This window comes from Mus pahari, chromosome X, assembly GCF_900095145.1.
Source record: "Mus pahari chromosome X, PAHARI_EIJ_v1.1, whole genome shotgun sequence".
NCBI lineage: Eukaryota > Metazoa > Chordata > Mammalia > Rodentia > Muridae > Mus > Mus pahari.
In genome coordinates, this window is record NC_034613.1 from 51177006 (window position 1) to 51194648 (window position 17643).

General features: G+C 41.0%; 1 protein-coding gene across 1 annotated transcript; it reads left to right on the forward strand.

The window, feature by feature from the left end:
* Positions 1 to 8735: 8735 nt before the first annotated feature.
* Positions 8736 to 9925, forward strand: LOC110314149 (UPF0472 protein C16orf72). Its single transcript, XM_021188617.1, has one exon. The coding sequence runs from the start codon at positions 8741 to 8743 to the stop codon at positions 9560 to 9562; it is 822 nt and encodes a 273-aa protein (XP_021044276.1). The 5' UTR covers positions 8736 to 8740; the 3' UTR covers positions 9563 to 9925.
* Positions 9926 to 17643: the final 7718 nt, after the last annotated feature.

The window sequence follows — 17643 nt, forward strand, 5'->3', positions numbered from 1 at the left end:
AAAAAAAAAAAAAAAAAAAGAAGTCTGGTGTCTGTAGTTCTATAAGACTTTGGTCAGGGTAAAATGTTTATAACATTTTTCAAAATGCCCTGTTATTTCCTGTATCTGAATATGAGTCTATAATTACTTAAAAATTAAAAGCATAATTTAAAAACTGAACAAACAAGCAATGCTTTCAAAAATAAGCTTCTTATAAATATTATTCATAACAGGAGTAAATTATGTAATTGAGCACATAGAAGAACATCTAGTTATCTGGCACTCAAAGCATATCACTGGGAGGATAGTTCTTATATGAAAATCAAATGGAGTTTTTTTATTGTTTGGGAATTTTATGCATGCATATAATGTGCTTTAATTAAATACCTTCTCTTTCCACCCTTGCAGTTCCTTATAGCTCCCATTATTCTCTCTTTATTTTGTGAGGGGGCTGCTTACTGCTCCCAGTATGTGCATGGGTGTAGGACCATCTAACTGAACCACTAAATAGCCTTTCCAGGGGGCATGTCCATTCATAATAAAAACTGTAATCTCCCTCTCCTGGCCTCTACCAATTGCCTATAGCTCCTTAGCTTGATGTTGGATTTTGTCAGGATTGATTTTGTGTAAGTCTCATATATGAAGTCACAGCTGCAGTGAGTTCATGTGTAAAACTGTCCTATTCACTCTAGAAACAGCTTCACTGTAGTTATTATCTGCTACATTTGGCTATTACAATCTTTTCTTCCACATCTTCCATGATAATTACTATATCTTTGAAGGAGAGGTTTTGATATGGGAATTCCATTTATTATTTAAATGGATTTTCAATGGTTCTAAGATTTTAGATTTTACATTCTTTTGTTCTTTCTGTGATGACTTTTGAATTAGGTGAGAGATAAGGTTGTAGTTTCTGTCTTCTGTACATGCATTTTCTTTTCTGTCTCAAGAGTTATATGGTTAAAGTTTTGTAGGTTTTCTTTTGGGTCCTCTATTCTATTCCAGTTTTCTCCACAAGTGTTTTTGTGTTGGTACCACACTGAATTTTGTTACTATGGCATTATAGTATAGTTTGAAGCCAGAAATTGAAACTGCTAGAAGAAAGCACAGGAAAACACCTTAAGATATTTTATAGGTAATAATATTCTAAGTTGGACTTTAGTAGCTCAGGAAATAGAAGCAAGAATTGACAAATGAAATTGCTTTAAATTCAGAAGTTTCTGCAGAGCAAATGACTGAGTGGAGAAGTAGCCTACAGAATTGGAGAAAACTATTGCCAGCTATTCATTACATGAGGGATTGATATCTAGAATAAATAAATAAATAATACAATCTACAATGGTCAAACAGACTCCCCCTCTCTTTTTTCTCTTTCTCGCTAACAGTATCTCTCTATGTAGTCCAGGACTCCATTAAACTTATGACTCTCTTGTCTCAGATTCCTAGAACTTATACTGCAAATATATACTATAGTTCCCAGACAGACAGTTCCAAAAAATATACATACATGAAAAATTATTAATGTCTTTATTCATCAAGGAGATGCAAATTAAATCTGCTTCGAGGTTCTGTCTCACCTGATTCAGAATGGCTATCAAGAAAAAAAGAACAATGCGGAGGAGGCTGTAGGAACAAGGAACCCTTACATAGTGTGCAAGGAACCGAATGTCGACTAGTGCAGCTACTGTAGAAATCAAAGCTCCACCCAAAGTAAACCATAGTACCATCCTAGATACAGCTATACCACTCCTGAGTATATAATTAAAGCTTATAGTAGACACACCTCCCTGACCATTGTCACTGCAGCACTAGTTATAATAGCCAAGTTATAGATATGTACCTCTCATGAGGCAATGGATAAATAATGCATGGTATATACATACAAATTATGTCAATAAACAAGCAAATGAATTTAACAGTTCAAAAGAAGAACTACAAATGTCCAATAAATATTTGGAAAAACTGTTCAACATCCATAGCCACTAGGGAAATGTAAATTAATACCATATTGGTATTCTAGCTCAGCCTTGTCAGAATGGCTATCATTAAGAAAAGACAACAAATGCTAATGAGGATGAGAAAAAAGAAGCATACACTGCTAGTAGGAATGCAGACTGTTCCTTAATATGGAAGTTACAAGAACCAATAAACAAAAACGAACTACAAGTAGAACTGCCATATGATTCACCTTTACTGCTCTTGACCATATATGTGAAGGATTTTAGGTTGACATACCATAGAGATGCTTACACATCTGTATTTACTGAGTCACTATTCATGATAGCCATGATAGAAATGATGAGCAGATAAAAAAATGTGGTGCATATATGTAATGGATTTTATTCATCTGTAATGAAGAATGAAATTATGACACTTGCAAGAGAATAGATGGAACTGAAGATCATTATGATAAGCAAAATAAGCTATGGTCAGAGAAATACATATATTGTTGTTTCTCATAGTCACTAATCAATCAATAGAGCTGTAATATATGTATTATATGTGTAATAATATATAATATTATATATATATATATATATATATATATATATATATATATATATATTCCATAAAGGAATTAACATGAAAGTAAGAAAGTAACAAGGTCTAAAGGAAAGAGGGAGGGTGGGACAAGAAAAATCACAATATATGTGGCATGAGAGCAGGAGGGATTTGGGGAAGTGGAAGGAGACCAGCAAGCAAGGGGAAGGGTATGGCATCAGAGGGGTAAATAAAAATAAAGATCTCTGTCTCTCTGTCTCTGTCTCTCTCTGTCTCTGTCTCTGTCTCTCTGTCTCTCGCTCTCTGTCTCTGTATCTCTCTCTCTTTCTCATTGTAAAACCCATTAGTTTGAATGCTAAACAAAAAGAAAATTGATGGACTTAGTATCACAGAATTTTTTCAAAAGTCAAAGAGCTTGGTGCTGGGTCACAGGCAAAAAGGATTGTATATTTTCATCTAATTTTACAGCTAGAATATGGGAACTTTTAGCCAGTTAAGTGAGTTAAACAGGTCATTTTTGAAAGATCTCAAAAATATCAATATTAGGTCATGGCTAGATTGGGAAACCTAACCAATTTCTTTTCAACTTTAGATATTTGTGATGCCATAGAAATGCCTTAGGAAGAGTTTACAAACTGTTTCAATAGATAAATATGAAAGCTTTTCAAATTTTCAAGAAAAATTGTTTTTAAGAAAGCACTTGTAAGAAAGGATATATCTGTGAGTTATTTGTAATTTTTTCTTTCATATTCTCTCTGATGCCCATTTAAATGGATACTTAGAGCTACTAATTTCTGAATATTTGAACTAGAATGTCCAGTGCAATAATTGTTAGTAGAAAGCAGAGCAGCTTTCAAGTGTCTTGATCTTGTTACAGCTAATCAGCAGAATGCACAACTTCACTGTCTGGCTTTTCCATTCTTGTACCTAAGTCCTCATTTCTATAAGTACAAACTTGGACTCAAAACTCCTCATATTTAAAAATATGCCCTACAAATTTTAATGTTCTGATACAGACTAATCATCTACCATGTTAAAAATGTATATACTACCCTTTATACAAAACAGAGGAGAGGTTCATATATCTAGTTGGTTATAAAACCATAAATCTTTCTTTAAAAACACACAAGAAAACACATGCCAGAATATCAGGTTTGAAAGTGATGTTTAAAATCTAAATTTAAATTGTTAATGAAATGTGCGAAAGAACTACATATACATAAAAATAATGAGTTTTGTGCTACATTAGACCACTGTGTGCTTTCATAACATATTGATTGTTTTTCTTATGTATTAAAAAAAAACTCAAACCAATTCTGCTAATTAAGCTCTCCTTGGCCAGGAGCTCACTTGGATCTCTGACAGTTCCCAGTTAAAGCCCAGTTTGTGGTTTTTGACGGCAAACCAAGACCCTCTTGTCTGCTTCAGTAAAACTGGCTGGTTTTCATCCCTGGCATTATTCTGTGGATATCCTCATCCCAACAAGTCACCAATTGTCTTTACCATGACTTAACAGTTGTGCCAACTTTTTTTTTTTTGGTCACTTTTGCTTGAGACAGTAATACCAGTGATTTTTTTTCTTAATTTGGTTTTTATTTATGACAAATAATCTCAAGAATAGGAATCAATTTTGTAGTGAAATGATCATGTAAGGGCAAAGCAAGTAAATCAAAGCATCTAGATGAATTTGTGTATGTGTTTTGGCATGAGTCTTAATTTTTCAGTTTATAACAAAAAAGCTAAAAGTACCAGAGACAAGTAATATTTTAGAAAATGGTTTGTCTACAGGGTACATTTTTAAAAATAATGGTATGTGATATGAATAGAATTCTTGTAATTTTGTTCAGATTTTAACATGCCTAGAAACAGGAAATGAGGCCGAGTCAAGTATGTTTAGTACTTGTATTAGTAAATCTACCACATCTCCTCTTTTCTATGTCCTTATCAGAAAATAAATGACCTGAATATTTTGTATTTACTTCATGCAGAATTTGAAAAATGCTTCATGGTATTTTGATTTCAAAAATATATTACCCAAAGTAACTTCTTGTTAAATTCCTTAAGTATTTACAGAACCTCAAACTAAGACAGAAAAGAAGTGACAAACTGTAAAAAATAGAACTATTCTTATCTCTCTCGCACATGGTTTAATATTTTCCCTGAACTAAAACTTTCAGTCTGTGACCTTGAGAAACCCAGAAAGCAAATACAAACAGTAGAGGACTGAAGGTCATCCATCCTCTCTACTACTTCCCATAAAGGGTATCAAATATTCATCCTCACAGGTACATGTCTCCGTAATAAGGCAGATGGGAACTAAAGCAAAGGCAACTCCAAATGGGGCTGAAGGAACATGAAAACAATAATTTTGAATCTTTGACATTTGTTTTGAAACTACCTTACTACCCTATACCCTTTACCATCTGTCTGTTATCCCTCCCAACACCCACCTCTGTCTTCCCACAGGGCTCCATTGTCTGCAGTTCCTGTTTCTCAGGGGCGGAGCTGTGGGAGGCAGCCATGGGTGCCATAATAGGCACCTGCGGCTAGCACAATGGGCTGTGGGTGCTTGTGGGAGAGACAGATTGATGTATTGTGCATGGGGGAGGAGGGCTGTCACTTGAATCCATGTGAACCCAGGCTTTAGGGGCAAGGGAGATTGACAGCTTTTGTAGGTTGCATTTCTTTTTCAAAGCTTGGCTTTAATAGACAGTAAGTTTGGGGCCCCAGGCTTTCACTCCCATAATTCTAACAGGGCAATCACGAGCATTCAGCATTTCTTTTTACCCCCCTTGTTCCGCATTAAATGATTTCAGTAAAGGAATGTGCAGCATTAATTAGAATTTGTTAGCAGATACCAAGGGGAAAAGTTTCTTCACAACAACTATAGGAGGTGTCATTTGTACAAAGACTTTTTTGTTTTCTTTCCCCATTACATTATCACTGCAATATGTAAGGTAGTGATTCTTTTCATTTAAATTAAGTGGAAAGCTACTAAATCTTGTTTTATTCTCCAAAAAGAATAAGGTCCTTAACACTTATCTTTTAACTTCTTTCATTTCCTAAGGTTGGTGTTTACTTTTGCTTTCAATCCAACCCATTTACTGGTCTGGGAGGTTGTGTATCCAGTTTTGTGTACCATTGAGCTCTTACAATTGCAGGCAACCCACTGTACTGATATATAAGGATTGTTACCAGGTAAAAATGGCCACAAATAATATTGGAAACCGTTGATATACCAGTCCCCTTTTAGTAATGGTACATCAAGAAGTGCCAAAAATTAGAGTCTTTTAGGTTCATATCCTAGTGTTTTCAAAAGCGATTGTAACCTTACCTATAACATCAAAGTTATGGAAGGATGGGGCAGTGGCCAAAGAGTGTTGGGTTTTTTTTTTTTTTTATAGAAAACTCATTTCTAAACTATGTAAAAATTTTAAGCATCAACCTCAAGCTTGCATAGCACCATTTTCTTACAGTTAGTAAAAGGGATCTCTTTATTTTGTATCTATGTTTTATTCTATGACATCTATCTAGTATGAAATCTAAGTCAGATAGACATGTCCTATAAGCATGTTCTTTGGTGTTTGGAAAACTGATGAAACATTATTAACATTTTTGATGTGATTCTTCTAACATCTCTCCTATATAAAATCATTTTCCACCAATGGCAAGAGTTGAAGGCTAATTGAATTAGATTTTTCTATTTAATTCTTTTATTTAAATGTGTCAGGACAACAGTGAAAAATATTAAGTCTATCCTGAATTCTCAGAGAGAATATATTCCCACAGAGTTGTCTAATCTGTCTATAACAATTTGGTGCAATGGCTTTAAAAGTAGTGGGGTGATAATAATTAGGGTGTGTGACAGAAATTTCAGTGTTGGATTCAACATTTTACTGTGCAGGGCATGAAAATTGCCAAGTGGGGGCTAGTCAGCTCTAAGTACTAATTAACTAATTAATCAGGTGCTGAAACCAAGTGAATGGAGGATAGCAGCCAGACAACTCAAGCCCAAGCAGAGGGTTGCACTCTTTAAAAGACACTGCACTCTTTCTTCTTGGTTTTTAACCCAATCAGAAATGAGAGAGAGGCGGGGGAGGGCCTAGGTGGGGGTGGGTGGGTTATGGTACAAGCTTTTCACTTAGAAAAAAGTAAAATAAAAACATGTGCCTCTGATAATGCTGTAAGGCGCCCTGAGAAGGTCTCTGGCTGATTTCCCAGTTAAGAAGTGTTTTAGGTTTGGTGGGAGCTGGAGGTAAAGAGAATTCTGCCTTCCTGGGGTTTATGTCTAATATATATATATATATATATATATATATCTCATATACATATATATGTACGTACATACATATAGGAGAATGAGAAACAGTCTCTTGGGGAGCTGATCTTAGGTCTTTTGCCTCATCCTTCGTTTATGTAAATGAGAAGCGTCCAATTACACATATGGAAAAAAGGTTTAATGAATCGTGAAAAGCCTGGTTTGTAGAGAAAGGGCACAGTCTCTTCTCCTTAGTTCCCTCCTCCTCCTCCTCCTCCTGCTTCTCCTCCTCTTTTCTCTCCACCTCCCTTACTCCTCCCTCTTGTCCTTCAGATTTCACTTAGAAACATGTATTTCTTTTCAGGATGATGATGCCCATCATTTTTTTCACATGCTAATTTTAATAGTTCAGAATTATCAAACACTTTCCTAGAAGATTGAAATTTATATTTGTAAGGCTTTCTGGATACTTAAAATATTCTACACTAGAAAGTATAAAATTCTGATTTTCCTCCCTAAATTTGAAAAAAAAATGATTACATGTCTGTTCCTCCCCTCTTTGATGTTATTCTTGGCTTAACTTTAATTTCATGTTTTGTTTGTTTTGGAATTGCCTGCAGTGAAAATAGGTTGCAACATTAGAAAGGAACTAATACTGAGTCCAAAGAAAAGATGGTTCGTCTCCATAACTTACAGCTTAGTTTGGTATTGCATTTTAACTAGCTGGGATTTTAGGGTGTTGGAAATTAGGCAATTCTTATTTTACTTTCTTTTCAAAAAGAGTCTGAATTTTGTGCTGCAGTAGAAAGTTCCTTTTTAGCTTTCAGTTATTTTCTTTCTCCTTTTCTTAATGTTGGTGTCCTGAGTAGCTGGAAGTGGATCACCCAGAACCCCTTTCCATCCCAAGTTTTAAAAAGGAGATGAGTGCTATGTCTGGCCATCCCTCTCAGAATCTGGTAAGTATGCAACTAGTTCCAAAGAAGTATTGTGAGATAACAGCAGGGCGTCGCAATCATGACCTTCAAGTGCTTCTCAGAGACCTTCAAGTGTTCTCAGAGACAAGGTTCCTCACTGGGCAACTGGGGAAACTGAGGCCTAAGAGGCCGAGAAGGGAGCAGTGACCTTTTCTCCCTCGACAAAATACTGACCGAATTGTGCCACGTGTTTCTTCTAAGTGTAGAAGCCAAAGGGTCCATCTCGCCTGTCTAGTTCGCTGAAGGGACGGGACTTCCACTCTACCCCTCCGCCTCCCCATCAGCGCCCCAGATGTGAAAGACAACGGAAAGTTGCTCCCCTGATTCTCTGGGACCACGCGGGCTGTAAAATTTCACCAGCTCATTTGGAAGAAGCTGACAAGTCCCCCCCAAAAATATTGTGTGCAAAGGGGGCCCCGCGCCAGCCGAGCGCGGCGTGGAGGGAGCTCTGCGGCGGCGGGCCACCTCCGAGCCCTCAGTGCGGCAGGCGCGGCGCTAGCGAGTGCTGGGGCGGAGCGGCCGGCTCGGGCCTGGCCCGCGGAGGCGGGGAGGCCGCTGCCTGCGCCGCGAGCCAGCGAGCGAGCGGCCGGCCGGCGGGGGACGGCGCGAGCCCGGAAGCGGGAGCGCAGGGGCGCCGGCGGCGCTGGAGTTCGGGCCGGCGGGCCGCGGAGGCTGCAGCCGGGGGCCGGGCCCGGCCGGCGGGGCGGGGCGGGGCGGGACCAGGGCCCCGGGCGGCGCTCGATCGCCCGCTCGCCCGACTGGGAGCAGTCGGAGTCTCGGCTCCCCCGTCCAACCGCCCGCCCGCCCGAGCGGCGCTCGCGAATGTGGCGGCGGTCGCGGAAGGCGGAGGGCGGCCCCGAGCCTGAGGTGAGCTGCGGTGGAGGCAGAGGAGGACGCGGAGGCTGAGGCTGAGGTGGCGGTAGAGGAGCAGCAGGGGGCACGGTCGGCGGCCGAGACCCCAGGGGAAGGGGGCGCGCGGCGAGGAGGAGGAGGAAGGAGGAGGAGGAGGAGGAGGAGGCGGCGAGGGATGGAGGACCAACCGAAGGACCGTGAGGCCGAGGTCGCCGGGCCCTGGTTTTCTAAGTGGGAGCGCCAGTGCCTTGCAGAGGCGGAGCAGCTGTCCCCGGAGCTGCAGGAGGAGGCGGCTGCCGATGCGGCGGGGCTCAAGATCGAGCGCCAGAGGCTCTGGCACCTCTTCCAGATCTCAGCCACGGCTGTGGCCCAGCTCTACAAAGATTCCGGGTGCCAGCAGCCAGGACTCTCTATGTGGGACCCCTTCCAGAACGCGGCCATGGCTGTGACCAGCCTCTACAAAGAGAGCGGGGATGCCTACCAGAGAAGTTTTGAACTGGGCGTCCAGGTTGGCTACCAGCGTCGTGTGAGAGATGTGTTGGAGTGGGTGAAGAAGGGTAGGAGCATAATTCGCCGGGAAGACCTCATAAGCTTCCTCTGTGGCAAAGTTCCCCCCACACCCCCACCTCCACGCACCTCCCGGATGTCCCCCAAGCCACCAGCAGCTGCCTCCATTCAAGCTACTGCCACTGAGTCCGGCGCACCTGTGGACGTCGACCTACAGCCCTTCCATGAGGCCATTGCTCTCCATGGCCTCAGTGGTGCCATGGCAAGCATCAGCATGCTATCTGGCGCTCCAGGTTCCTCATCTCAAGATGGAAGTATTGCCAGCAGTGGGCGTCGGAAAAGTAGCTTCCTAGAAGATGATCCGAACTCTTTGAGCTCAGAAGAGCTGACTCTCTGCCTGGACAGTGGGGGAGTCCGCAAGCGCACCTCTGCCCAGTTTGGTGATGGCGCTATGGACTCTCCATTGCACAAGCGTAACCGAATGGTCTAAACTGCCTCTTTGCTTTGGTTGCTCACCATCCACCAACTTACTGCTTGACAGTCAACTTGACCATCAACTTGCTTGTTGAAACCATACCAGACTGCTGATCTTCCTTCTCTAAGTTAAAGATTTCTATCAAGTTTACCATAAAGAAAATTTAAAAGTATTCAAGAAGAGGCCTCCTATTACTCTGACTTTCCAAAAATATAACTCTATTACAGAACATCAAATATCACATAGTTAGCAAGATCATCTAAACTTTAAAGCAAAACACATCCAGTGAGGGTGGGAGCCTGGTTTATCTTGTTCAAGTTATTTCTTCGCACCTAGTACAGTTATTGGTGCTCAATAAATGTTTGTTGAATGAATAAATGTGACCTTATTTTAAATTCTTAAAGGGGAAATACATAGATATTTATTTGCTTTTGGAAAAATTTTTATTGTTCTTGTTTAAGTTGTTTGCTTTGATAGTCTTTGCCAATTCATATACATTGTACCAAAATGTAAGATTAGACATCTGGGTTTACCCCACTATACCATGCATCCAATTTCTGGAAAGAAACCATGGAGTTAATATATTTTAGGTTGTTATTCGCTTTGAAAAAGTTGCTTTCAGTGATGGTGATGCGAATAGATGCCATAGTGATTGGGCTAGTAATAAGTGATGGACTAAGTCAGCTCACTTTAAGATAAGGAATGCAAATAAGATGGTGGCCTTGGTGGCCTTCTGCTTAGGAATTTAAAACGTTTCTTTATGGTTACATATTAGTGGACTCAGTTTTAGAGTAGCAGACAAATTAGAATGAGCTGGGCTTTCTTTAAGGGAACACCATGGTTTAACCATGATATTGTTCTACTGAAAGGAACAATAGAACCCTAGTTCCCCAGTGTAACTGGACAATTTTGAGCAAGTCTGTTAATACACACTAGCCCCAGTTTTTCTTAAGTAAATGAAACTATGTGTCTGCTAGGGTCATTTCAAAAAGCAGATGAAGTCCCAATTTCTAGTGTCCGCAGCAATGCTGAGCTCACTGAGTGTTTTTCCTCTATAAATACAAGTTGGCCAGATATCAAAGTCCATACTTACTTTAGCAAAGGCAACAAAATAAGTGTAGGAATCAACAAATAAAACTCTGGTACTCTACTTGAGCTGAAGATTACTATTATGTAGTTTAAACTTCCCTAAATATCACAGTCTGTGTATTAATTGTAAATATGTCGCACTCATGACTTAGGACCACCACTCTGAATAAGTACTACAACATCCTTAGAGTTCGTGAAATTGTCTGAAGACCACACTTTGCAACCAGGGGCTAGTACCCTGAAAGAATATGGGGACGAGGCAAGTGCAGAAAGACTATGGAAGTAAAGGTCCTAGGGTATCTAAAATGCTAATGTGGTTCTGAATAAGAGGGGGTGCTGATGCAGTACAGCTGGTATGGTGGAGATGGTGGAAGGGAAATTATGGAAGGAGTAGAAAGACATGAAAAACCCCACATCTCCAGAGTTTTTCAAAGACTGTGCATAAAACATTACAGGTTTAGTAAAGGTACCTTGCCTCTAAGTTCACATCAGATTTGTTCCTGCTTCATTAATATGACTTTGGATAAAAATTCATAGTTGACCAATATGTTAAAAGAACACTAGACTATGAACTGAATTGCCTGATAGAAAAAAAAGAAGCAAAGAAACAACTTGGTATTGCATTGTGTAAACACTGAGGGACTGTCTTAGATCCTGAGAAGAGATATAAACCATAAAAATAATCCTTATCCTCAGAGAGTTGATGCTGCCCTGGAAAAAGCATAGGAGAAAGCTATGTAGAGCTCAAAAGAGGTTCTTGCTGGTAGAACCACAGCTTCTGGGAAAAGGTGGATTTAAACTGGGTCCAGAAAAATGAGTAGTAGGCAAACCTTCTTTGGAAGATTATCGAGTACCATTTGAGTATATTGGGTAGGAAAGATGGGGCCAAAGTTTAGGGGGTCTCAAATGACTATTGATAGATTCTATCTGGATCCAAGCAGTACTTTGTACCATCCAAGTACCACTATCCAAGTAGTACTTTGGGAAGTTTGGCTTTGGCAGGCATCCTGCTGTCCAGAAGCAAGACACCAGAGTGGAGGCAGCTCAACATCTCACAAGATGTTCTTCTCTGGGGCTATTGACCTTTGCTTAACCCAGACTGGGGCGATAGACTCTCTGATAAGATTTTCTTGAGGAAGCCTTTGTTCACACAACTCTTCCAAGCCACAAACCACACAATATAGAAAGCACATCAAGTAAGATTCTGTGATGCTTCTTCAAGCCTGAAAAAAGCCTTCAGTTCCAGCTGCATCTCTTTCTGAAGATATGTAAACTGACTTCCCCACCCTACTCCTTGATTTTTTTCTCTCTCTCTTTGTTTCTACTGCTTGAGGATACTCTTCTGGTGGAATCACCGAGGCATTAACTAAGAAACAACTGTAATTTTAATAGGTAAATGGCGGCGGGGGTGGTGGTGGTAGAATACCGTATGCCATTATGAGAGCATGTATTTTGTTTGTCTTGTTTCTTTTGGTAACCCTGAATGATCAGTATAGTGTCTGATTCATATGGACACGTAAAGCATAAATTTTACGGGAGCAGATGACTAGAGCCATGAGCTCAATCCAGGTACGACTGAGGGCCTTCCCTCAGAAAGGTACTTGATGTCCATGCACTTAGTCTTAAATGATTACCCATTTTGTGCCTTTACCTTCATTTGCAGTGATGAGAGTAAGCTTTTTGTCCTATGACTAACTCCAGAGAGAGGGGGAGGAGGGAAAGGGAGGGGAAGGGAGGGGAGAGGAGAGAAGAGAGAGGAGAGGAGAGGAAGGGGGAGAGCAAGATTAATTTGGCCATTTCAAAGCCACTCTCCAGCTGACTTACAAATGTCAATGAGAGGTTCTGCTAAAATTACCTCTTTTCAGGCATGAAGTCTGATCCCGAGATACGTGATTGATTAAAGGAGCTCATATTTTTTTCTTTTATATTGGATATTTTCTTTATTTACATTTCAGATGTTTTCCCCTTTCCAAGTCTCCCCTTCGGAATCCCCCGATCCCATCCCCCTGCCTCTATGAGGGTGCTCCCCTACCCCCCCCCCCACCCCCCCCCCCCCCCCTTTCTGCCTACCCTGAGGCATCAAACCCCCTCAGGCCCAAGGGCTGTTCCTTCCACTGATTGATATCCAACCAGGCCATCCTCTGCCACGTATGCAGCCTGAGCCATGGGTCCCTCCATGTGTACTCTTTGGTTGGTGGTCCAGTGTCTGGGAGGAGTCGGGGTGGGGGTCTGGCCGGTTGACTCTGTTGCTACCCCTATGGGGCTGCAAACCCCCTCAGGTCCTTCAGTCCCTTCTCCAACTCCTCCATCATTGACCCCACACTCAGTCCAACTCAGTCCAATGGTGGGCTGCAAGCATCCACCTCTGTATTTGTCAGGCACTGGAAGAGCCCCTCAGGAGACAGCTATATCAGGCTCCTGTCAGCAAGCTCTTGTTGGCATCCACAATAGTGTCTGGGTTTGGTGACTATATATGGGATGGATCCCCAGGTGGGGCAGTCTCTGGGTGGGTGGCCTCTCTTCAGGCAAAGGGCTCATTTTAAATTGATCATTGTAGGAAAAGTTTCTGTGTGCCTGAAGAGAATCTACCTGTTTATAGATCCATCTTTCTAGTCACGTTGCATACTTTGTACTTTTTCTTTCTAGCTTCAAGTATAAATTAAGTATGTAAACTATGTGTAGTGGCATATGTCTTTAATCTCGGCCCTCGGGAATCAGAGACATGTGGATCTTTCTGAGTTTAAGTTCGAGGCCAGCCTGATTCATACTCCAGGCTACCTAGGACTACATAGTAAGGCCCTGTCTCATAAAACAACAAAGACAGCTCTTAACATATGGAATTCCCCAGTTTCCGATTTTTCTTTATATAGAAGCCCAAGAGAATACTTGTTTCCTAACCTCTAGGTCATTAAACCACTGCTCTCTCTTAATCACAAGCCAACTGCTAGTTTGAAAACATTGCAATTAGATCTCTGTGGCTCTTATCAGGCCTTTGTCTGGCACTCTCTGAATATTTACATTTGATCTTCTAGTAACAATGGAAGACCCCATCCTTGGCAGAATCAACTATTCATTTCACAAATGCTGCAGCTGATCTCATCTAGAGTCCCACAATCACTTTTTGGTAAATTCTGTTGCTCCCTTCATTGTCTCTCTCTTGGTTGTGTATGGCCTTTTAAATTCACACGTTGAGGGTGGGATGTAGATGAGGAATTTGTGATGTGAAGTCACTATCTTGGGATTCTGTCATATTTCTTTAGGGGGCACTGATATTTTCCCTCATGGAGCATGTCACCACCTTATCAGCACAATGGCAAATCCAGCTACTAAACAAGACAGACCACTTGAAGTTCTCAGTCTACATTTTTAAAAAGTCATCATGGTGGCCAGGTCCTTCTGACCTGAACCGGGATGTCCCCATCCCTGTCTACTCAACTCATCCTTGTTCTACAGGGTCAGGGCACCTTTCTTGCCCTTCTATGTCAAGATAGAATATTCTCTCTCTCTCTCTCTCTCTCTCTCTCTCTCTCTCTCTCTCTCTCTCTCTCTCTCCCTTGCCCTCCCTCCCTCTCTCTCTCTCCCCCTCTCTCTCTTTCTCTTTCTCTCTCTTTCTCTCATCTTCACTTTGGGGGTCATCATTATGTAAGTTTGCAGTTTTATGCATTGAACTATAAATTATTCATTCTTGTTTCAAGGTGCTCAGTTCCCTGGGGATGTATATGAGAACCCTACGATTTCGTATGTTTTTAATGAAAAAGAAGGTTTGCCACAAANTAATATTAGAGGAAAGAAAGCTCAAAACATCCCTTCAGAGGNACAGTTTTATTTTTTAGAACACTACATATGCTTCCCTAAAGAGCTACAGCAAATAGGTTATTGACCNTTCTAAGTATATATAAGATTACCACATGTTGGCTTTGATGTAAGAACAGGGTACCTATATTAACCCTTGATTTCCCCAGTAACTACCTGACCTTGAGTAAGCCCCTTTTTGATTGGTATATGAAACAGTCACTGCCCTGATATAGCTGTTTCGTGTGAGGCTATGCCAGTGACTGGCAAATACAGAAGTGGATACTCATAGTCATCTATAGGATGGAACACAGGGTCCCCAATGGAGGAGCTAGAGAAAGAACCCAAGGAACTGAAGGGGTCTGCAACCCTATAGGTGGAACATCAATGTGAACTAACCAGTATCCCCAGAGCTCGTGTCTCTAGCTGCATATGTAACAAAAGATGGCCTAGTCAGCCATCATTGGGAAGAGTGGCCCCTAGGTCTTGCAAACTTTATATGCCCCAGTACAGGGGAACGCCAGGGCCAAGAAGTGGGAGTGGGTGGGTAGGGGAGCAGGGCAGGAGAGGGTATAGGGAACTTTCGGGATAGCATTTGAAATATAAATAAAGAAAATATCTAATTAAAAAAAAAAGAAAGAAACAGTCACTGGTTGTGCTAAATAATCTTTTAGGTCCCCTGCAACTCTGCAGTCTAACCTATGATGTCATTAGGGAGGCAGTGGTATATAACCAGTTTAACTCTACAAGATCCTTGTAGTAAGGATTGCCATGGTAAAATTATTTAAAGGTAGGAAACTGCCTAGGTGGCTGTGTTATGTCTACCTGGAGGTCGGGAACATGTGTACATAGTTCATCCCTCTTTCTTTTGATTCCATTTTCTACACTAGGACAAGAATAAGGGGAAAAATTGTAGGCTTGTTCAATGTTTTGAGATTGTAACACAACATGTTTTTTTTGTTTTGTTTTAATAAAACACTACACAATCTATTTACTAATCTCATAATGTTTTAAGAAAGTTTATGATTTTTCTGCTGGGCCACATTCAGGTCTACCTTGGGGTGCATGCTACCCTCGGGCTGCAGGTTAGACATAGCTACTATGCATAGGACAGACAAAAATGGTTCGGTTACTCTATTTTCCAAAAATGCTAAGTCAGAGTATATATTTTTTTAGCCAGATAGATGTTGAGATTCAGTGCACAAAAAGGGAGACTTGGAGGTTGGCAGTTTCACAGGCCCCAACTCTGGGAAGAACTGGTTTGGAAAGCACCCTGATAAATAAGCTGCTTTCTTCACTTAAAGAGCTTTGAGATGGATCCAAACTCTTCTTCGGTAGCTGCTAGGCAGGCCTTTCTGAAGACAGCTGCAAATTCCTCAGAATGCAGTGGGGTTTCTGCTCTGTTCCTATTGGAGCCTAATTAGAGGCAAATTGGCTGTCCAGCTCAGAGGAATAATCTCCCCGCTGCTTCCAAAGCCCTCACCTCCAAACCCTGGCTGCAGATATTTTTTTCAAAGATTTTATTGTTTTAAATAAAGGTTATGTTTGAACATTGTATAGTGGTTTTTCATGGTGCCGGGGGCTAGAACCCAGGACCTCTCCTATGCTAGGCAAGCACATGGCTAGCACCTCTGTAAAAAATCCAGCCTCTTGGTTGATGAAATACTTTCTGTTTTTATGCCTTCTAATACCCCACTCCAAAACCCCACATATGGCACGGGTTATGTGTATTATGTCTTACATTTATCCTCCTCCCCAGGCTGCAATTTTCTCATTCTTCTTGAAATCCCTGGCTTTCTTGACACCAGAACCCAATTTTGTATTTAAGTGTGACTATCTTAAATTGGAAGCGTATGGGAACATTGGGGGAAATGTTAAATTGTTAAGAAAATCATGTGCCAAACCACGTGGGAGCCTCTTAAATACAACTTTGGTGGTCATGACCCTGGCCAGAGGGAAAAGTCTGTGATGTCACCTCTTCCCAAGGCCCAGTTTCACAGATAGTATGTCTGAATGGAATTGTCTGAGGGAGATTGTTCCTTGTGAAAAGTTCACATGATGGAGTTTGAAGAGATTGTTTTCCTCAGAGCCCAGCAGCACAGAGTGGAATGGAATGCAGCATTCAGTGTGTTGTTTGGCTGAAAGCTGTCACAGGGAACAAGTACTTAGCAAACAGCCTGAACAAGGATTTGAACTAGAAAATGAGACTTGCCCTGACAGCACTGTAATAGTGGCTTCTGTCATCAGAAATTGTTCAAGGTTACACCAGGAGGTAAAAAAGAAGACTAGGAAAAGACAAATTAAATAGGTTTGTGTCTATATTCAAAACAATCCAGTGGAAGAGCTTCCCAGTGTGGGTAAAGTTTTAGAAGTTGCTGCATCTCACCGCAGCTATCTCCACTTTGCTCTGAGTGATAGAATGTTTGCCTCTTTTAAGGCATAAACCAAGCCTGTGACTACAGAATGTCCATAGAACTTACTGAAAAAAAAATAGATGAGCCAACTGTTTCGTCTGTTTTTTGCAATGCCAAATCCCTGGGTTGAACGTCTTTCTGTTTACCAAATCGACTAAACTGACTCCTGATACTACGTTTACTCAGGATTTTTTTTGTCCACATCCTCACCAGCTTTTATTCTCTGGATTTTCATTCCGACTCATGTGATGGGATCTCTATGGAGTTTTAATTTGTATTTCTTGATAGCCACTGAGGCTGAGCATTTTTAAAAGATCTATTTATTTTTAAATTTGTGTATGTGTGTGTGTGCATGTGTTTCAAGTGCACATGTAAAAGAGGGTGCCCTCAAATGCCTGATACATTGGATGCCCTTGGAGCTGGAGTTACAGGCAGTGGTGTGCTGCCTGCTGTGGGTTGGGAAACCGAACATGGGTCCTTTGCAAGAGGAGTTCAGGTTCACTATCTCTCTAACTCCTGATTTTGAACTTTTTTTCATGTTTATTGGCTGTTTGCACTTCTTTTGGGAAGCATGTCTTCATTTAATAAACTTACTTATTGTTTGGATTGAATTCTTATTGTTTAGTTTCTGCCTTGTTTGTATAATTTAGATTTTGATCCTTGACCAGTTGTGTATCTAGCAAAGATCTCCTACTTTGTAGTATATACATTCATGTGGTTATCTGCTTCCTTTGTTGTACAGAGAATTTTGAATTTCATTATGTCTTATTAATTGTTCATTTTCTTTTCTGAGTATCTGAA

Coding starts and splice junctions, on each gene's coding strand:
- LOC110314149 (XM_021188617.1), top strand. CDS start 8,741: ATGGAGGACCAACCGAAGGACCGTGAGGCCGAGGTCGCCGGGCCCTGG.